The 20,763-nt window shown below is 56.2% G+C and overlaps 7 protein-coding genes across 7 annotated transcripts; 4 read left to right on the forward strand and 3 right to left on the reverse strand.

The window, feature by feature from the left end:
- Positions 1-1,038: 1,038 nt before the first annotated feature.
- On the reverse strand, positions 1,039-3,251 carry B0H18DRAFT_1210792 (uncharacterized protein). Its single transcript, XM_048036390.1, has 6 exons — positions 3,114-3,251; positions 2,958-3,044; positions 2,025-2,902; positions 1,561-1,969; positions 1,311-1,507; positions 1,039-1,253 (listed from the first exon to the last, which is right to left on the reverse strand). The coding sequence occupies exons 2-5, from the start codon at positions 2,975-2,977 to the stop codon at positions 1,363-1,365; spliced, it is 1,452 nt and encodes a 483-aa protein (XP_047893903.1). The 5' UTR covers positions 2,978-3,044; positions 3,114-3,251; the 3' UTR covers positions 1,039-1,253; positions 1,311-1,362.
- B0H18DRAFT_1118636 (uncharacterized protein) lies at positions 3,025-3,878 on the forward strand (the record flags this gene model as incomplete). The annotated part of the gene is made up of 3 exons (XM_048033819.1): positions 3,025-3,056; positions 3,358-3,690; positions 3,758-3,878. The coding sequence occupies 3 exons, from the start codon at positions 3,025-3,027 to the stop codon at positions 3,876-3,878; spliced, it is 486 nt and encodes a 161-aa protein (XP_047893904.1).
- On the forward strand, positions 3,730-4,333 carry B0H18DRAFT_302479 (uncharacterized protein). The gene is made up of 2 exons (XM_048037456.1): positions 3,730-3,942; positions 4,002-4,333. Exons 1-2 carry the CDS (start codon positions 3,921-3,923, stop codon positions 4,250-4,252), a joined length of 273 nt encoding a protein of 90 aa, XP_047893905.1. The 5' UTR covers positions 3,730-3,920; the 3' UTR covers positions 4,253-4,333.
- A 347-nt stretch (positions 4,334-4,680) lies between these two features.
- B0H18DRAFT_876042 (uncharacterized protein) lies at positions 4,681-5,908 on the reverse strand (the record flags this gene model as incomplete). Its single annotated transcript, XM_048040472.1, has 4 exons — positions 4,681-4,975; positions 5,017-5,365; positions 5,421-5,640; positions 5,693-5,908. 4 exons carry the CDS (start codon positions 5,906-5,908, stop codon positions 4,681-4,683), a joined length of 1,080 nt encoding a protein of 359 aa, XP_047893906.1.
- A 337-nt stretch (positions 5,909-6,245) lies between these two features.
- On the forward strand, positions 6,246-8,427 carry B0H18DRAFT_1118638 (uncharacterized protein; the record flags this gene model as incomplete). The annotated part of the gene is made up of 3 exons (XM_048033820.1): positions 6,246-6,450; positions 6,500-7,013; positions 7,068-8,427. 3 exons carry the CDS (start codon positions 6,246-6,248, stop codon positions 8,425-8,427), a joined length of 2,079 nt encoding a protein of 692 aa, XP_047893907.1.
- A 1,555-nt stretch (positions 8,428-9,982) lies between these two features.
- On the reverse strand, positions 9,983-11,360 carry B0H18DRAFT_823799 (aspartic peptidase domain-containing protein; the record flags this gene model as incomplete). The annotated part of the gene is made up of 6 exons (XM_048039326.1): positions 9,983-10,127; positions 10,183-10,257; positions 10,312-10,395; positions 10,450-11,035; positions 11,089-11,268; positions 11,330-11,360. Coding segments are annotated over 6 exons (1,101 nt in total), but the record flags the coding sequence as incomplete, so codon positions are not given.
- Positions 11,361-13,106: 1,746 nt separating this feature from the next.
- On the forward strand, positions 13,107-15,397 carry B0H18DRAFT_1004318 (uncharacterized protein). Its single transcript, XM_048028478.1, has 5 exons — positions 13,107-13,761; positions 13,814-14,056; positions 14,113-14,395; positions 14,454-14,721; positions 14,808-15,397. Exons 1-5 carry the CDS (start codon positions 13,192-13,194, stop codon positions 15,307-15,309), a joined length of 1,866 nt encoding a protein of 621 aa, XP_047893909.1. The 5' UTR covers positions 13,107-13,191; the 3' UTR covers positions 15,310-15,397.
- The last annotated feature ends 5,366 nt before the right edge of the window (positions 15,398-20,763 follow it).

Consider the following 20,763-nt stretch of genomic DNA (forward strand, 5'->3'; position numbering starts at 1 on the left):
GACTGCGCTCTCTAACGAAATAGGTTGCACGCTACGTGCTGGGATGGCATCCAGTCTAGTGGGAGGACGACGGTAAGACTCACTGCAGGATACCAGTTCCTCGTTGGCATGGCTGACTAGCCTTTGACCAGGTCTTCTCTACTACGACCCCGACCACAGCGGCTCGCAGAACTACGACATCAAGGCTACCAAGCGCTACTCCGTGCTGAAGCACTTCACAAAGGGGGCTCCCGTCGGCTCCATCCGCCGCGCCGTCACGCCCGACTCTGACACCGACTACGACGCATGGCGCGTCCTCGCGTTCGACTACGACTCGTCCTGCGCGCAGTACAGCACGTGTGACCAGGTGCCGTACTCCGTCGTCGCGATGAACGCGCAGTGGAACGCCTCAAGCATCACTCTGTCGGGCGGCGGCACATTCGAGCTCACACAGCCCGTTACGATGCTCCGCACGAGTGTGGCGGAGGACTACGCGGAGGTGCAGGTGCCAACTCGTGAGCGCGAATGGCAGTCTCTTTATTGACGCGCCGGAGATGAGCGTCTTCACCATATTCTTCCAATTGTGAGCCCTCGCCCTGACTACAAACAATAGTATTTATCATGCGGTACCTCACTAGAGGCCTGACGTGTTCTATATTCCAAATCTCGGGGTCTTCACGACAGAAGGCCTCGTCCAAGATGTTTTTTTTTCGTCCCGGTGGAATGGATAGCTCACATGGCAGCACCTCCGTAGGTGTTGGTGCGGTCCCCGTTTCTCGTCAGTATGGCGTTCGCATCCGCACCGCCCTCTTGTCTATACATTCGTCGCGTAGTTCCCCTCGTTCTCCGTGCATACAAAATTCACATGCTCGTACCGCACATTACCAAAACTCACCCGTTGGAGGACGCCATGCCATACATCATCGATCATCCCTTGCTTGTGATGAAGCAGTCTTCGACAAAGAGAATGCGGCCTGCGGTCTGCGAGACATATGTGTTGTACGTCTTCTTGCAACATGCCCGCATCACTCGACGCAGAATGCGACTCGGAGTAGTAGTGCGTACTCTGTAGATGTATTTTGTATCGATCGACGGCCCGAGGCTTGTTGTTCAACTATCATTGTCTAACTGGAGCACAATACATCCATCTGATTCTCCTGGCTTCGAGAAACCGTCATGCAGGTGCGGTATGTGATCATAAGTGAGCATGAACATCTTAGGTTCCCATGCCAGCGACGTCTCGACCCGTGTTCCAGCCATGGTCATTCTGCGCGCTGAGATCGCCGGACGGATTAATAGAGCGGTAATAACGATGACGACTCTGTACTCACGGCACGGCACTCCATGGGACAATACCTGCGAGGGTGCAGGGCAGCAAGGACGTCAATCTGTGCCACCTCTAGGACTCTCGATATCTTGACCTTCTCGCTGTGCCTCTCCTCCGGTATTTGGCTGCGTGGCCTGCGCACGATGGATTCTTTCCATGTCCTCACGCCAGACTATGAAATCTTGGTAATTATGCATGGTGCTATGAAGGGCACTGAGCTTTCCCCCGCAGTCTGAGTCAATAGTATCACATACGTTAGTATACCTCGTCCTTCTGAGTGTGGCATCTTCTGCCTGGCGAGTTCATCCCACCGCTCTCGGAGTGCTGAACCCGGCTCCAGTGTGCCAGAGGTCCAGGTATCATCATGAGTGTCGAAGCCTAGACAGATGCCGCGTGACACGACAATACTGGAGAAGTGCTCCTCCTGCAGTATGCTGTCCAATCGTCCCAACACACTATCTTGCTCCATCGTCGTTAGCATTTCGCCCAGGTCATCGGCCATGTGGTCTGTCCGAATGACCAACATGACAGACATGGCCTGGAAGTGTTTTGAGGTGATGCGAGACAATATGTACGGGATCCAGGGCCACGCTGCATAGGGGTGATATAGGTGGATCTCCAACCTCCACAGGCGGTCGTGGTGTGAAAGGTTGTAGTGTCGCTCTATAGGCACGAATCAATCAGCCAATTGCTTCAGAGATAATGACATAAAACTTTCCGACAGTAGCATCAATTGTCCCATCAGGCATGGGAGTAGGATCGACCCAGAACCTGAGCCCAACCACATCCGCAGATGTGGAACTTGCATCCAGCAGAGTCTGACTGCGGCTGGCTGCCGACTCGGGGGGACCCGACTCGCCAACTACCGCAAGAATGAGAACACGCACGCGAGAAGCCCGGCTGATCTGCACGAGAAAGTCTTCGAGTTCTGGTGCAACCCATCGCACTCCGAGATACTCCATGTTGGCACAGTTCAGCGGAAGAGAGCCGGGAAAGACCTGCTGTTTCTGCAAACAGTCGACATTGATGCATGATAACTCTCTCAGCCGCGGGAGTGCCGAAACGAGGCGGGACAGCAGGGAAACGCTGGACAAGGTAACGTTGATGATGTTCAGAGTGTTAATGGAGCTGAACCTGGATAGGTAGCCGACGTCCACCATTCGAACCGCGCCCGCGATCCATTTAGCATCTGTGATGGTGATCCTCGACAACCTGGGAGCCTTGCCAGCGAGCATGACGGCAAATGTCCCCATGTGCCCAATCGGCTGACGGTACCCAGGTAAGGCACCGGATATGATGACCTGTTGGACGGCCTCACGGAGGCGCGGTCTTTCACGAAGCGTCTTGAAGAGTGAGAGGACATCCTCCCGACGTCGTAGATGGATGCGTTGACGAAGATGGTACCACGTCAGGTAGTACCAGTCTTGGCATACGAGCGCGCAGGACGCGAGAGTAGATAGATGTGGGTCGCTCGTCAGGGACACGTATTTGTGATCCACTCCGGTTGCTACGTGGTCGATAATTCGTCCACAGACCTCAACAGGAAGTTGCGGAATCGATGGACATCGAGGAATGCCCTCGGACGTTGCAGCTGTACTATATTCCTCATGTTAAGACCATGTAACTCGCGTATGTGGACAACGAAACTTACATCCAGTCGTCTTCCTCCATTTTGTTGGTGTCCGAGTGACCACGCAGCCTTCAAGTTCGTAGTACCGATGTCGATGAAGGCTCAAGACTTCGTGCGCGTGTGAGATCAATCGATCACCACGCAAACCCTCGACGACGGCGAAGATGCGCTACTTACATATGTAGGTAGGAGCTGGGTACCAGGGTAGGAGGACGTACGATCGTCCCACAGAAGCCGCTGCTGACCCGCCTGTGCAGTGCACTCTTTTCGGCGAGGGGTCTAGCAATACTTATTTAGCTGTAACACCACGACGGTGCCACTTTACGTAATTTTCCATGTCTTGCTGCATACCCTCACGTCGTCTAACTTCGTCGCAATGACCTGGGTGCTTGGCTGGGTTGCTCAACAAACCGTTCTGTAGGAAGCTTTCCAAAGAGTTCAATCTTGCCACTGAGTCGGATCCCAATGACGTCGACCACGAGTGTGCAGCCGCCGAATTCATCGCACAGAAGACGGGATGGCCCTATCTCAAGGAGTGCTGGGTTGGCGAGTCCACCGAGCTCGTCTTCGGTGTCTACATAGACTACAGAAACAGAGCCCATCCTCCCAAGCGGATCGAGCGGTCGCGCTCGCCACCTATCGAGCTCGCGGATAGGCTGGACGACTGGATGCCACTCATGTGCCAGTGCCACGTGAAGTGGTTCCGCTACGTGGACGCGTCCTACTCGCCATTGGGAAGGGGAGAAATACTTGAGTGTGGACCTCCGGGAGGATGACGACTTGGGCGACACATCCAGGTTTGACCCATACACTCCCGGCAGCGCCGACGGGGATGAAGAGGACGATGCGTACAGCGATGACGGTGTGGAATACGGAGACGATGAAGGTTACGACGATGAGTCTGTCGGATGGGATGGGGGGATGTCCAACACGTGGAGGTAGGTGCTCAGTGCGACGGAAGTCTCGAATGCGAGAAGTGTGTCAATGTCTAGGAGGACGGCGTTAGGTATTTAGCTTCATGCACTCGTCGAAGGAAGATCGGGACGTTGACTTGTTGACTCGCAGATGCTCCCATGCCAGTGTCTATCAAGCAGACCAGACTGACAACACGATCGCCTGCAAGACGATCCTCCCATCTACCCACGCGCATACCGTTACCACAGACTCAGTCGTACTGCGGAGGACGAAGAAGCATAAGCGTTAAAACGTTGACGTCTCACTTTGGTACGTCTCATCAATCTCCACGCGAGGATATCCATGCTTACTTCTGTTGTAGCCCGCGCACTCTGTTCACGGCGTTGCCCACGGGTCCTTGACAGCTCGAAAAATTCAATCTCTATCACCACGCCATTCCATCCTCATCCCGCGGACCACTGGCTCTCGCGATGCGTTCTATACCATCAATTGGTGCTCTACTACCCTATGCCCACACACCCGAAGATCCTCCGAGTCGTATAATGTACATACTGTATCATACCTACGGTGTCGTACTATTCTCAGATGTGTTGTTGTGTTCCGCAACCATGCGCGAATAAGATAGGGTTGACCAAAAAATGCATGCCCGGTATCGCAAAGTTCCGTGAAGTAGTCGTGCGTTCGTTACAAGCGTTGTTGCACAGACGTGCCTAGCGTTTTCATGCGCCTGTGACTGTGAACATTGAGATATATGATACATAAAATTGTTATGCACGTACTGGAATATAGTATAACCCAAGAGCCTCCCTGGCGAGTACCGAAATTTCAGTCAGAATCCTGCTCGAGCTCTCGATAGAACGGCCGCGAGGAGTCCAGGGACGTCGTTTGCTTGTACATGCGCACCGACGATGTCGCCCACATCCTCTTTGAGGCCCTCGATCTGTGCATCTGCTAGCTGTCTCGTATTAGGCACGAACAGTAGGACGATGCGGATAGGTCGTCGGCGCGTGTCAGGGCCAGACGTCGGCGTGATGGAATATGCGAGGTGTAGTTCATTTTCGGACACGGAACGGAAGGACTCGAGAGAATGTAGCGAGCGGTGTAGTGCCAGCGACGCGGTAAACCTATCGTGCCGGTCAGGAACCCTCCATGCACAGAATGCGACGCTGCATACCAGTCGTACAGCCCGCGGACCCGTCCGTCCTGAACATCTGCTTCGCCCGCACGGACAAGCTTCTCGGCATCCGCTCGCTCTATACGGAGCCGCTCGACGTCGCGTGCCCCTTCCTTGACATTATCCTTGACCTCATCAATGTTCACATTGATGCCCTGCAGCTCATCATCGAGCTTCTGCATCTCTTCGACCTGTGCGTCGAGCTGCGCGTTGGCTGACGTGACAGTGAGACGCGGATGCGGGTGTGCTTGTCTCAAGCGAGTGAGCTGTAGCCGCGCGTCGAGAATCTTCCGCGCAAGATCGGAGGCCTCTGATGTGAGTGCCTTGGCTTTATTATAATCTGCGAGGGCAACGTAGGTACGTTCGCATGCTAGAAGGATGTGAACACGACTCACCTTGCTCTACTAGCGGCGCAAGGGTACGAATGTCACTATCTTTCTCTACTAGCTGAGCCTTAGCTATCCGTAGAGCCTCCTTCTTCTGTTCATTCGCGAGTGCCAGTCGTTCGTTGTCTTCGGCGTTGATGTTCGGTGCGTCGTCGCTCACGATCGTCTTGATGTATTGATCTTTCGCCTTTTGCTCAAGGTACTGCATCTTGAGCTTCCGCAAAAACGCCTATAGGTTGGCTGCGTAAGTCGCGTATATCAGCCATAGTGCAAGCACGGACCACTTGCGATGCAAGATGTACCCCGACAATAGCGGGGTCTGTGAGACCTGTCCTCCCTTGAAACAGCTGTCCGGCATCGCCATCGAGCGAGTCCTGCTGAGAGTCAAATTGCTCGCGGTAGTTGACCAGATGAAATTGGGTTTGTTCGAGTGTCGTTTGCAATGTCCTTGCGGCCTCTAGTTTCGCCGTATGCTCGCTGTTGACAGACGTAGGCATGTTTCAATCGCTAATCTTGTGGTCGCAAATCAACGTAGAGAATGTATGATTCCAGCCACGAACAACAGCGTGGATTTAGGTCGCGAAATGCAGTGATCGGAGTGAGAGACGATGACTGGAGCGGCGCGTCGCGACGCGCCTGCGGCGAAATGAACACGTCCACGTGATCAAGGACTTAGTGACCGATGCCGTACATTCACGTGATCGTGACGCGACGGGCGCAGCGCCTGCGTTATGAACTTGAACCAAACTCGAACCTTGATGTTCCCTTGATGCCCGCCAGCCCCTTCTCCCTAGCACCCGCCCTCGCACACCGCTCAGCAAGTCAACCCGCGAAATGGACTTCTTCAAGCGAATATTCTCTCTCAGCGGCCGCCGCAAGAAAGACAAGCGAAAACAGTCGCATGGCCCGCTCGTGACCGACGCCGAGGGTCGCATCTTGCGCTCTGAGGACCAAGTGCCCGACACAGATGCCACCCGTCTTCTGCGCTCTGCGTCGGCGCGCTGGGCAAGCACGGATGCTGTCCAGTCGCTTGCTCCGCGTACGTGCAGTATACAGACTGTTTCACCGATGACTGACGCATTCACTAGCTTCCGTAAATCATCTTTCCGTCCCAGCGTCGCCCGCACAATCCCTTCAAACCCTTGCAAGCAGTCTTAAGCGCAGTAACACATACTCCGTGCAAGTTCTTAGTCGCACCCAACACTCGCGCACCGAATTCCCTAATGCCAACCCCCGCATTGACGACCGCAAGCAGCCTTGCACACCACAACAAACTCACGACCAGCATATAACTGACAACGCAGGTGAAGCAGCACCTGCATTGCCTGCCATGAAGGCCGTAACCTACACACCCCGAGACGAGAATCGCCTGCGCGCGCTGCGCAGAGATCCGTCCGTTCTCAGTCTGCTCAACATGTATGACAATCACGGGCGGCTAGATGAGCACGCTTTCTCGAACAGCCCACCGAACTCAGCGCCCATTCAGGAGGGTCGCGAGCAGACTAAACGTGGTGGATCGACCTTGCGCCAGCTTCTAGGGGACGCAGAGATGCGCGGCGAAGCTACCGAGAGAGACATCTCTTGGGCAGACCGCTTTCTGCAGTACGTTTACTACACTTCTGCGTAGCATATGAAAAGTCAACTCATATTTCTTAGGCAAGCAGGGTCTGCAGTTTCATCTACATCATCTCTCCCTCTGGTCACTCCTGACAACGCCGACAACGCTTTCATTCACTGCGATACCGCTTACAATGACCGCAGCGCATCTGCCGAAAACTCTAGTGAGCTCTTGGATGGCCATCCTGCGATATCATCGCTGGAAGTGGAGGTCAGCGGTACGAGCGATGTTCTGGACCCAGATCAACCCATTCCTGTCGCCGACAATCCTGTCACATCCCCCAAGACACCGCAGCAAGCAAACCACGTTTTTGGCTTCTTGAGCGAACGTCGTCGCTCAGTACGCTCCCAAACAGGGTCCGCGTATGGGTTCTCGACGATCACCCTGCCGCAGCTCGATAGCGCGTCCACTTCAAGTCAACCCTCTCAGCCCACATCAGACTCGAGCCCGCAAACGCCGTCTTTTGAGGAATCACATTGGCATACCAACATCTCGCACGCCGAGGTCAAGACTGCTACGGTGATGAAATTGTCTACTGCCCCCGCTGCTGTCTGCAGTCAGGCCATCATCGGCGCAAAGGCGCCCGTATCGGCGACTGCACCAAGCGTTGCAGAAGCACCCATGCACAAGCTGGAGTTTCTCGAGTTCCCCGAACTGCAGCGTGCGACAACGGGTTCGTCGGTGCATAGCAATGTCACACGCAGGAGCAGCACTGCGCAACCCTCTCGCATCCCCCGCGGTCCTCGTCCTCGGCGCTCGAAACAGTCACTTAGCCGTGACCTTCGCCAATCGCAAACCGAACTGCCTCTCGACCTGCAACGGCAGCTCGAGAATACGGTCACGGATACCCAGCTCGGCCGAACGGCATCGGGACAAAGCCAGCGCCCCGGGAGACCGTACGGGCCCCGCGCGGCGGAGTCCTCCAAGAGTGTTGACACGTTCACTGCTGTTGTGCCGCGCAAGCACCGACGCAGCACCTCGCGTACCTCTCTTGTCAACGATCAGTACAACGACGTTGAGGAGATACCTCCGCCTCTACCTCCGAAGTCTGCTGCCTCACGCGCTCAGCGCAGCGCGCATAGGAAGAAGCCCCCGCGCGCCCCGCGGGATGACGACAAAGAGAACAGCGACGTAACACCGAACCCGAGTCCTGCACTAGCCCGTTCGAAGAGCGCGGCTATGCCTGGTGCGAGTGTATCTGGACCTTCGACGCCGACGCGCACACGTTCGGTGCTTGACGCACGATACCGCAACGACCTGGCGGATGTCCCCTCACCTGCCTCTTCATCGGAGCTATCACCCATCGCAAAGGACATGATGGACAATCTTCGCAAGCAGCGCTTGCGACTTCAGAATGTCGCGCGTAGGTCCGGTAGGGGCCTTCGCTCAGCATCATAGTATTTATTGAACCTTACTCGCTCTACGCCTCGCTTCCGTCGTCGTCGGTCGTATTTCGGCTTCATCGTATCGAGTTTCCCGTGAGCGTGACGAAACCCCTTGTCACGTAGTTCTTCCTAGGCGTATGACCCCCGTATGAGTGACCTATGCAGTGTTAGGCTGTTCTTGGACTTCCTTCGACTTTCGTGTGTTGTTTGACGTATTGTTAATGGTCATGTTATGTCTTGCCTGGTAGCAGGCCGCGCCTTCCATCATAGTGAACGTTTGAACGCTTACGGCGGCCATCTTCAGGTTCAGCACAGGCACACAGACCATTGCGGGGAGCGTTCCATTGAGAAGTAGAAAGCACGTAGTGACAGGGAGGGGGGGCAACAAAAGTTAACAATAAGTTATAGCGTAAAAAGCTTCGTCAGAACACCCAGTGCCCTTATGTTTAAGTCATGTCATGAAAAGAGTTGGTCGTTTGGTCGGTCGTTCAGTAGTCGTCAGTGTAGTGATAGGTTGCAGTGTATGCACCCGCCTCCGGGTCCGCCTCAGCCTCCGCGTTGGCCTCGAGCACGAAGTAAGCCGCGCGCTTGCGAGCCTGGGACCGCGTGTGGTTGCGGACGGCGAGAACGATGGTGACAACGCAAAGCGAGAGCGAGACGATGAACGTGCCCGCGATGAGCGCGAACAGCAGCACGCCGTACTCCTCAACAAGGGGCGTGAGGCAGTCGTGCATCGTCTTTGTCGGCTCGCGGTACGAGCGGCGGAACCGCCGCGAGTACTCGTAGTCGTTGTGGTCATCGTCAGTGCCATACAGGTTGTTGCCGAAGGACGATTGGCTGCCCTTGGGTGTCTTCAGTAAGGTTGGGTTCTCTGAGATCGAACCAGAGCCATCGCCCGAGGATGAGTCATCCGTCGACGAAGAGATGGAGAAGGGGAGCGCGCCAGAAGAAGAGTCGCCCGTCGACGAGCCGTCGGACTGTGTAGCAGCCGGATCCGCAGACGAATCGGTAGGAGTTGCAGAGGCGTCGGTAGTGGGCGCAGTCGCATCGGTAGGGGTTGCGGCCGCGTCCGACGAGACGGCGGTGGGTGTAGACGAGTCGGTGGTGGTCGCAGCCGCACTCGCGGACGAGTCAGTGGGGGTTGCGGTGGCACCCGCAGACGCGTCGGTAGTACTTGCGCTCGCGTCCGTCGAGCTGGCATCCGAGGCGGTGGTGGTGGGCGCAGACGAATCCGTCGACGAAGCGTCAGTCGTGGCTGCGGGATCGGCAGAAGCCGTTGACGACGCGTCCGTCGCGGCAGCGGGGTCGGCGGCGGCAGTCGCATTCGTGGAAGATGAACCGTCCGCACTCGAAGAAACGGTCGCGTTCGAGGCATCCCCGGAGCTCGAATCAGCTAGATTCGGGGAGGCAGTGCTGGCCGGCGCTGAGTCGGTCATGACGGCCGACGGCGCGGAGCTCGACCAAGCCGAGGCGAAGAGCGGCGTGGTTGTGGGCGCAGCACCGTTGCACGCGATGGGCGCACTACCGGAGACAAGGGCAGCGTACGCGGAGGCTGCAGAGGCAGACGCGGAGGAAGCGGCGACAGAAGCAGCGGCTTGGGCGTACATCGCCCCGCGCACGGACTCGAACTCCTCCTGCGCGGCATCCATGTCAGTTGTGGGCAGAATCTGCATGTACGGGACAGCATCTGCGGACATGTCGCCGTAATTGAAGCTGGAGAGGCGCATCTTCAGTCATGACATTTCGGCCAACGCTGAGCAGCACTCACGAGACGTAGGCGTTCTTCAGGAAAGCATCACCCAGAATGAGATCGAACTGGTTGTTCACGGGGAAGGTCGAAGGACTATGTGCATGCCATCAGAAGAGATTACAGCGCAGGAAAGGATTTTGCACTTACCGGAACGTGTTCACGCAGACCTCGGTGTTGTTGATCTCGACGATCGTCGTGAGATCCAAGGGATGGATCGGCACAGACATTTCGCTTCACGAGACAGTGAGTCCGCATATACAAGGGTCCTGATAGCTATTCACGTACCCGAACTGGAACTCAACATCGGCCGCCTTGTTGCAGGGGACGATCCAGAGGCTGCTGTTCGTGTCGTAGTACGAACCATTGATGCCACCGTAAATAGCCTCCACAGCCGCGCCAGGGATGGGCGGGAACGTGAAACCCGTGTCAAGCACCGCAACGACGGAGCCCTCCGGCGTATCAGGGACCCCGGACGCGTTGAACTGGAAGGGCTTGCCGTTGATGGTCATGCCGCTCAAGATGGTGGACCAACGGGGAGCCGCGCCTGTGCCATTGTTGGGGAAGCGGTAGAGCTTCTGCATGTCCGAGACGGTCTCGAATTCAGGCAGGTATTCGCCAATGGTGAACGCGCCCTCGGTGGTGTACTGTGGGTCATCCGTACGACCGAGCTGGACGGTGAAGAGGGGCTTGGTCTCGTTCTGCATGAAGAGGTTCGAGAGGAAGGAACGGCCGAGGGTCGAGTCACTCCCGTAGACCTGAGTAATAGTGCCTTCGACGGTAGAACCCGCATCGAATGCGAGACCAAGGATACCGCGCACGTCATCTTTGAAGATCGTGCCGAAGTCCGTCGCGTTCGAGATGTTCATGAACGCTGTGAGCGAAGAGTTAGCTTGCAATTTCCTGACATGTAGCCCGCACTCGTACCTTGGTTGGGCACAATGTTGTCACCCAACTCAACATTAGCGAACTGGATGGTGCCGGTGACATGCCCAATGCCGTATGCTTCCTCAGCCGGGAGGTCCGTCGTGTTCGTGAACTCGATTTCGCCGGCCTCGAGGTTGACCCACAGATCGGAAGATCCGGTGTCCAACTGGATGAGGAGCTCTGTAGACGAGGTGCGTGAATCTCAGTAAGAAGGAACGTGAGACAGTCGATCAAAACATACCTTCGCCACCAATCGTCATGTTCGTAGCATACTAGTGATCGTGAGACGCTGAAATTCGATCACTGGCAGAATAATAAAGCGTACCACCGTATCCTGGAAGTTTACAACGCTGTCGTTGTTTGCATCCTGCTGACGGAACGACCCGACCAAGCGAATGGCAGGGTTGTGGACACCAGTTCCACGGGAGGAGACCTGAGTATCATGACTGACTCGTACAGGGATGTAGAGTGCATTCGTAAGACCGCACAGCGATGCAATAAGGAGACCGAAGAAGGCGTTCATGACGAAGAATTAGAAAGTGGGGCAAAAGGGGTGGTAGAAGAAACTGAAATGAAAAAAGCAACCAGTACCAAGGGGTGTTCCCGGAACGTCCTAGAGGCGCAATACCATCGTCTCTGTCCTTATATTGTTTTCCTAGTCCTGGCGGCTGTGTCACACGTCTGATGAGATTGGCCTGAAACTCGCATGGAGACGGCACAGCTTCCATCGTTGATGGGCCGTCACATTTCCAGTCATACCGGGATTTCGGCCGGGTTATTGGGCTACTCGGTCAGTCGAGTGCCACAGACAAAACTCTTCTGCAAAACACACAGTATGTAAGTACCTGCGCAGGTAGTTGTAAGTTGTGGTAGCATACTGGTGTACTGTTTGCCCGATATTCCTGAGAGAACAGTGAGCGATGTTCACGATGACCGAGATCCCGGCCCGACATAAGTAGTACAGCCCATCAGTATTCGTAACAAGTTGTAAACGAGCGTGACAATCCACTTCTTACTGTTGTGACCGGGCGTTTCGAAGCCGGATGATGGCCGTAGCCAAGCCTCCGCAAGAAAGCTGCCGCCGCCACACCGCCGAGCTCATTAGCGCGTTGTCACATTGTTACTCTCGACCTCTCCAGTCCTCCGGATTCTGCAAAGGCCGCATTCGTGCTCTTGCTAGTAGCAAACGACGCTCTCAATCATGAGGTGGTGAGTATTCACCCCTCCACATTGGTATGTCACCAATAATTCCGTGGTTTCATTGTCGCTACAGGGTGTTCAGGAACCAGCAATTTGCTGATTGCTGCTGCCGCAGTGGCATCTGTCAAATCCCATGGCCAGGCGTCCAACGGCCCATAAGGCGATACAGCGGGAGCTGCATCGCGGCACACTGCACGTTGAAGGCAGCGTACGTACTGAGTACCGAACGGGTGGTCTCTCCCCCTGATGTGTCTGGATGATGGTGATTCTACACGGTGCGCAGTATCCTCACGCGACCTTGGGTGCTCGTTGACAAACCTGGTTGAAACCTATACCAGTCTGGCGGTAGGTTCTCTCAGTCGAGGATGTTCTCAAAAAGCTCGACCGTTGCCCTGTCCGGCGTTCGATAAAACTCTACAGTAGTAGATGCGCGGTGGGGCCAATAAGGTAAGGCCCCCATGGCTTTCAATATCGTAACAGCTGAGATGAAATCACAGTAGGGTGCTATTGCAGTCTCATGACGACTTACGCTGATCGTCGGGCAGAAGGTCCAATGCTGCGATTCTTGGCCATGCACCTGCTGCGTCTCGATCTGCAGGGTGACTGGTCTTGAGCGGCTTTATAGTGCGAGGCCATCCCCAAGCAGTAAGCAACGCCCTGGACGGTCGAGAACCCGGGTCTGGACAGTGGACGATTGTGAAGCATACCATTTTCAGCCGGGGGTGAGGATGCGTGCGTAAGTGCTTCTGCGAACTTCATAGAGCCAATTACGTGTGCATCTTCGGGGCCGCGATTGGGGTTGTGCGGGGAAGAGGTGGGGAGGTGATGATGCATGGCGCGTTCCCCAGATCACGTGGGCGCGTTTGATTGGAACGCGTCGTCGGTCCGGAGCATAGCCGTCGTATGTCGCGCGGCGAAACCGATAATGTCCCGGCCAGGGTCCGCTGCAGGCCCGCTCGCCCGCTCTCTCAGCCCAGAACGCTCGACCCATTTTCCCGATGGACCATCCACTCTCCCTCTCGCCATCCCCTGCCGGCCTTCCGACTCGCTAGCCTCCCCGGCGCGCTCGCATCATCCTATAAAGCCCCTCTCCGCACCCGACAGTCGGGATCTTGTCTTCCCCATCCCCCGCAACACTACCCCACACCCCACATAAACCCCTACCTCCCGCGTGAGGCCCTCTTCCTGACCATGGAGACCTCACCCCTCTTCCTCGGCCTCGACCTCTCCACCCAAGGCCTCAAGGCCGTACTGATCACGGAGGACAGCGATGTCGTACATGAATCATCTGTCAACTTCGACCGCGACCTCCCCAACTACGCGACCACGAACGGTGCCATCCGCGGTCCTGGCCCTGGCGAAGTCACCTCTCCCGTATGCATGTGGCTCGAGGCCTTCGACCTCCTCATGGAGCGGATGAAGGCCGCGAACGTCAACTTTGGGCGGATTCTGAGCATCTCTGGCGACGGTCAGGTTCGATGGATCCCCATCGTCTCTCATCGTGATGCTCATACAGCCTTTCCAGCAACATGGATCCGTGTACTGGTCTGATGACGCCGAGCGTATGCTCGCGACGCTCGACCCAGAACGCCCGTTGGAGCAGTTGTCTCCTGGCGCGTTCTCGCTCCCCAACGCGCCCATCTGGCAGGACTCCTCCACAACTCGCGAGTGCCGCGAACTGGAAGCAGCCGTCGGCGGGGCGCAGGCGCTCGCGGACCTGACCGGAAGCCGTGCCTACGAGCGGTTTACTGGCACCCAGATTGCCAAGGTCAGTCACACGACGCGAGTCTGGCATTCCGAATTGACCATGGGCCCACATCCTAGCTTCGTCGCACGAACCCCGCAGCGTATCAGGCAACGGCGCGGATTTCCTTGGTGTCTTCGTTCATGCCTTCGCTCTTCTTGGGGTCAATCGCTCCCATCGAGGTGTCAGACGCAAGTGGAATGAACCTGATGGATGTACTCACCTGTAAGTGGGACGATACTCTGTTGGACGCGTGCGGAGGCCCGGAGCTGCGGGAAAAGATCGGGCCAGAGCCCGCTCCGGGTGGTACCGTGCTGGGCACGATCAGTCCATGGTGGGTGGGGCGTTGGGGCTTTAACCCCGGTAAGTTCTCAGCGCCGTGTGCAAGCGTGGTTCTGACGGATCCCTTTACTCCTTGTAGCCTGCTGCATCGCGCCGTTCACAGGTGATAACCCAGCCACCGTCGTCGCACTCTCCACTCCCGGAGATGCCATCCTTTCCCTCGGGACCTCCACTACTCTCCTACTCTCCATCCCTCCCTCCGACTCCGCGCCCAAGCGCTTCACGACCTCGCACCTCCTTTCCCACCCTACCACGATCGATGCGCACATCGCTATGCTCTGCTACAAGAACGGCGCGCTCGCACGTGAGCAGGTCCGGGACGCCTACGCCGACGGGCACTGGACACGGTTCAACGCGCTCGTCGAGCAGATGCCGGCTGGCAACACTGGCTACATGGGCTTCTACTTCCCTCTCCCCGAGATCATCCCCCGAGCGTCCACGGATCCTTCTTCTTCCGTACCAACCCCTCCGTCTCGCCGCCCGACGTGCGCACGATCACTGACGTAGAGATGCCGCGCACCGCACACCCCCGGGCGATCCTCGAGTCGCAGTTCCTGTCCATCCGCTCGCGCATCGCTGCGATCCTACCACCGGACGCCGCTCCGCTTCAGCGGCTCGTGCTGAGCGGCGGGTCCTCCGCCAACGCGGTGATCCGCCAGCTCGCCGCGGACGTGTTCGGCATGCGCGTGTTCGTCGCGGGCAAGGAGGGCGCGGCGGAGGGCGGCGCGCAGCTCGCGCGGTACGCGTGGTGGCGCGCGCAGAACGGCGGCGAGGGCACGTTCGAGGAGATGCGCGCGTCGGACGTCGTGGGCGAGCGCATGAAGTGCGTCGCGGAGCCCAAGGTGACGAACGTCGCGCTGTACGCGGGGCTGGTGGACGCGTACCGCGTGTGCGAGGACCGTGTGGTGGATATGTGTAACTTGAAGACTGCGTAGATGGGATACCCGGATGGACGAAACTGAAGCAAGATATAGATTGGTAGACGTGTAGTGAGGCATCTACGATATTGTATATTATCCTTGGATTTGGTGTCATCCATCAGGACCGATTAATTTCAGGACATCGCTTGTTCTAGGATCTGCGGCTCAGTGACCTGACATGAATCACATGACCGCGATGAGCTCGAGTCTCGAACGCTGAACTGGTCATTCCTGTGCGCAGTGCTGATCGATCATGAGAAGACTAGAGAGAAGAATACCATTGGGACATTTGTATATGGAAGCCGGGACGGTCGCGCTCGAGATTTCGGATTCCGACTGTTCGTGCCACCCGGCCCGTGCGTCCGCGCCACAGCCAGGTGGATGGACTCCGGATACCTTCAAGACTCTTCGTTATTCATTGACTTTCATCCCGACGGCAGTACCTGCAGTACTTACACCCCGTCTTGCGCAATGCGCGACACACGGAAGAGCCGTCTGAACGTATGTATGTACGACTACTCTAATGCTCGGCTGACAACCATCAGTCGCCCTGCAGACCAATAATTCTACAGTGTCCGCACGAGCCCGTACACTGCATCCCGCCGTCCGACGTCCCGCACTCTGTCCGCCACGACTCGACGCGCGGAGCCTCCGCACGACAACGACCCATCTCGTGCACATCGACGGACGAGCCGCAACTCGTCAACATCACCGGTAGCCGTCTGCGCCTGCGTGCACGCCGTTTCCACCGCAAGCCGAACGTGTTGAACGTCCACGGCCTCAGGCTGCACGAATGCGGCCATCTGCGCGTCGCCCATGGTCAGCACAGCCGGGTACCGAAAGTGAAAGCACTCACCCGCACTCGTCGTGCACCTCGACGGTGGACACGCCCCGCACCGAGCCCGTCTGCAAACAACACACCAGTTAGTACACTGGCAGACAGTACCCCACAGTACCGGCGCCGGTAAGCACTGTGACCGAGCGAGATCACCTTATGTAAGCTATTCCCTTATTGAGGCAGTATTGACTTGAGTGCGTTCCACTGGCATGATTGATGGTTCAGTGTATGCACTAGTTGTTATAGAAGTGTAATTTAGCTATATATGGGCATGAGCAAGGGTCCATGCATCTGTATGCTTCCGAAAGAGCACTGGGGGGCAGTCTGCGTACGCTTTTGGCACGGGAAGCGCCCGGAGGCGTTACTGTATCGGGTTCAGATCTCTTCCATATTAGGATAGCTGGTCAGACAAGGGCAATAGGCTCATTGTTTGCACTTTCTACATGCATCATACAGCTATTGTTAGCTCATATTTTATGCATTGTGCACGAAGTTTTAGAGGGGCAAGAGCACAACACCGAGAGGAGGGCAGAGATCCCGGCCCGATGCTGATTACCCAATCGGGCAATAGCTGTGGCTGGAGTGTGCCCGCCATTCGCAAAACAATTCCATTACAGACTATGGTCTCACCGCATGGTTTAAAGAGCTACAAGGATAATATGCAGTTGTATATGGGAGTGTATGCCCAGATCTATATACAAATCGAACCGTTAATTGCATGTGATGCGATGTTTAGAACCGAGTAGTACATCGCCCAGCCAATCAGAGCCTGGATAACGGTCAGCGGTATGCGAGTATGTACATTCAGAAACGTATTCTGAGTGAGTCATGCAATACAGAGCCATATATACTGTATGGATACTGCCAAGCTCACTGTAATACTTGATAATTGGATACTTTCATGCACCAGAACTTCCTAGAAAACATCTGGCTGCGACTATGCATTTCTGGTTACAAATGACAGTGTATGAAGCTTGCGAGAGTGTCACGGTGACACAAAACTGTTGATGTTCTTCCAGAATCTCACCCTATAAGACCATCATAGTATATGTACTACTTCTGTATAGGTGTAGGATGCAGCCGAGAGTGCTTGAGCATATGTTTTTTGTCACGAAATTAGCCGCTCACTACCGAATATGGCAATCATTACTTGATTAGGTATCGGGTGCTTCGCTTCGGTGCGATGTTCTGTGCTCATACTCGATGCATACGTCACTCTATAGTCTATTATAGTGTACAATATACTTTGCATTACTCTGTAGACTAGCTCATTATGGTAGCTAGGAGAGCTCGATAGGGTGATTCTACCCAACCCAATTGCCACAGCCAGGTTTCGGTGCAAACAGCCAGCCCACAGCTCCTTTTCATGCTCTTGTGTGCTGAGTAACATGCAGAAATACAACTATGAAGCTCTACTTGTCTGTAATGCTGCTGCAATGCCTGATACGAGCCTACCGACAATACACAGAGTAAGTGGATTGGCATTGCCTAACTTGGTATATCCGAAGATACCTCATATAGATGCTTCTTGGGCAACAGACGGGCTCACCAAGCTGTTCCTTTGGGTAGCGCTGGTTGCTGTATTTAGCAATACATCGCTGCATGCTCTGATGTACTGTACAATTCAATTCAGTCCGGCGCGGGTTGTGACTGTGACTGCCGCACCGCCGCCAGGCGGCGCGGCACGAGCGACGGTGACACGTGACACGGACGGTTCAGACGGTGCGGCAGAGCGTCGACGGGCTGTAAACATCGTTAAAATGAGTGCTGAAAGCTGCCGCCGGAGGCGGCCAAATTTTTGTGCTTTTGTCACAACCGGCGGGACCCTCAGTGACCCGTGACAAGGGAACTTTACCGGTGTGGCGAGTGTTGGAACAACCGGGCGAGCGCATACCCGATCCCCGGCTCACCAACGCGCCGCGCTGCGGCGCGATATGACTGTACCCGGTTCGTGCCTTATTTAGATAAGAAATACCTATATTAGTTCGACTTTCGCATGTAACTACCCTCGCGCGTTTGCCTCCCCGTCCCGAGGATGAGACAAACCGCACACGTTTATTGTCATACCCCACCTCTCGCGCACTCTCACTCGCTCGTTCCCGCCCGACGCCATCGTTCGTTCAACAGCGAGGGGCCTTGTGATGCGTGACCGCCGGACTGTATTGAATTGTACAGTATCAGGGCTTTCAAGTTGCATGTTGATGTACTACTCATACATCAGTCTGTAAGGCATTCATACATCTGCAGGCCATTTACAAACTCCAGCATTTATGTATCAGGCCTGGACTACAAGCACAGTCCTTTGATGTATCAGGATGACCTCTACGCCTGATGCTACAGGATGTCCAGTGAGTCCTTGCAGGTCATCTCACATCCTCGATGAGTGGTTTTGGTTTCCAGTGTTGTGTGATAGCTGGTCTGCCTTTGGACCACTGGTTAGCGAGCCCGAGAGCAGTTATCACGTTGTGTAGGTTGCGAGTCTCCCGGGTCGGAAAGAGACCGGAAGGAATCGATGGTGTCGGTAGAAACGACGGGTGGGGGCTGTTGGCAAGCGGATGGGAAGAGGATGTGACGATTCGGTCCCGGAGGGGACGTACGAGCTCAGATACTTGTAGACAGCACTGTAGCGCGGTCGGAGGAGGGTGGTGGAATCGTCCCACAACACAGGGACTCGGGCTGAACGCGTAGGAACTCGTTGAAGCCGGATGAAACGCAGAGAGCCGGAAGGAAACGCGGTGCTCGTTGAAGGTGAACGCGGTGATCTATTCGCAACGCAGTAAACGCAGGACGCAGTCAGAAACGCAGGGAATCGCAGTTGAGCTCGCTCTCTACTCCTAGGTGGTAGGTAGGTAGGATCTCCCCCCGTCCGGTCCCCGGCCCCCTCCCTTATGTTCCCTCCGACTCGATCTCCCACGCCTCCGCCTCGCTGGCTCCTCCCCCCGTACTCTTCCGTTCCTTCCGGGTCCTCTCGGGCCCTCCTCCGGTTCCCCTTCGCCCCACCGGTTCCCGTCCTCCCCTTCCACTGTACCATGTCGTCCTCCATGCCCCTCAATCCCCTCGCCACCGTCTATATCCGCCGGTACTTCCTCCTGCTGGAAGTGCTTCAACATGAACGGGCCGCCGAGCCACGCCTCGATATGTCCTCCCCTGGCACCTGGCTCGTGTGGGGTCACGGCGTTCGCTGGCTTCTGGTACGCATGCCCCCGCTTGTCCCTTCCGCCGCTTGACTCTTGTCCTAGCGCATGCTCTTCGACTCGTTCTCCCTGGCTACGGCCCATGGCGACGTGTCCCTTCCGTCACCCCGCAGTGTTCCCTCCGTGGCCTCTTTGCTCGCGTATGTTGACGCCGTATTCGAGGGCATTCCCTCCGACATCGACACCGGCACCGCCCTGTATCCTGCCATCGTGTGGTCCCCTCACAGGGTCCATGCCGATCCGTCCGTCGGACAGCCTCGCCCCCAGTCTCCCCCTCAGTTCGTAGACCCACCCCTTCGCCTATCTTCCCTCCGGCTTGCCTCCGATAACCATGACTCCCTTCATGCTCGCATGGGCGCGTTGATGAGCGAACAGCGGTCCTCTGCCGGTCGTATCCGTAGCGACGTCGGGTTTGTAGTCCGCGAGATCTACGACTTGGGCCGTTCCGTCCGCCTGATCACCGAACCTGATGGTGCTTTCGGGGGTGCTGCCGGAGGGAACGTAGATCCGGAGGAGAGTTCTGTCGGAGGCCCGGAGGGTATCGACGTCACCGTTCCGGAGATGTTTGACGGAGGGAACACTATTTCGTAGCGCGGAGGAGAGTTCGGTCGGGGCCCGGAGGGTATCGACGTCACCGTCCCGGAGATGTTTGACGGAGGGAACACTGTTTCGTAGCGTACCCTTGGCTTGTAGTCGTTCGTGACTCTCTGAATGAACGGCCGGTTCTTGTGCCGTTCCTTCCCTTGTGCTATACGTTGGCTTACGGGGCTGGGCTACGTCCCTGCCCCACAACGTGTTAGAAGTCATAGCCGGATGTTTGGGGCCGTCGGAGGTCAGTAGTGGTGATAGCCGTGTTTCCCTGTATATACCTGGGGACTTGTTCCCCGCAAATCCCAGAGACCCCCTTACCCTCTCAATCTCACCTTGCACTGGCGAGGTTCGTCAGTCAGCCAGTACGTTCGAAGTCAGCAAGTTCGCCAGTCAGTCAGTACGTTCAAAGTCAGTCAGTCAGTTCGCCAGTACGTTTGCCAGCTCGTAGTTGCCCCGAGAGGCTCTACACTTCTCCTCCTGCCGTCGCTCGCCTTCCTTGTCACCGTTTGTTCGACACGTCTGTCGAAACCCGCCCTCCTACCTTCGAGGCTTAGCCCTTGTCTTCGAACAGTCTTCGACATCTTCGAAGCTCTCCCACGTCGTTCGGAGTCTTGTCCGTCCTCCTCCTTCTTACCTAGACCACTGTACAGTCCCCCGTACATCTCATAGACGCAGAGGCCTCGCATACCACTGCTCGACCTCACGGTTGGGTTTTTGTGTGGCTTTTGTGTTCTTTTCGGTCGCGTCAACGTATGTACTGATTGGTGTCGTGCCAGTATGCTCAGCAGCCACGCAGCCACTGCTTGCACAGCAGTGCTTATGGCACATCCACTGGTGGCACTCCTT

The sequence above is a fragment of the Fomitopsis serialis genome (genome assembly GCF_022376445.1).
Source record: "Fomitopsis serialis strain Sig1Antser10 chromosome Unknown B0H18scaffold_29, whole genome shotgun sequence".
NCBI classification, from domain to species: Eukaryota; Fungi; Basidiomycota; class Agaricomycetes; order Polyporales; family Fomitopsidaceae; genus Fomitopsis; species Fomitopsis serialis.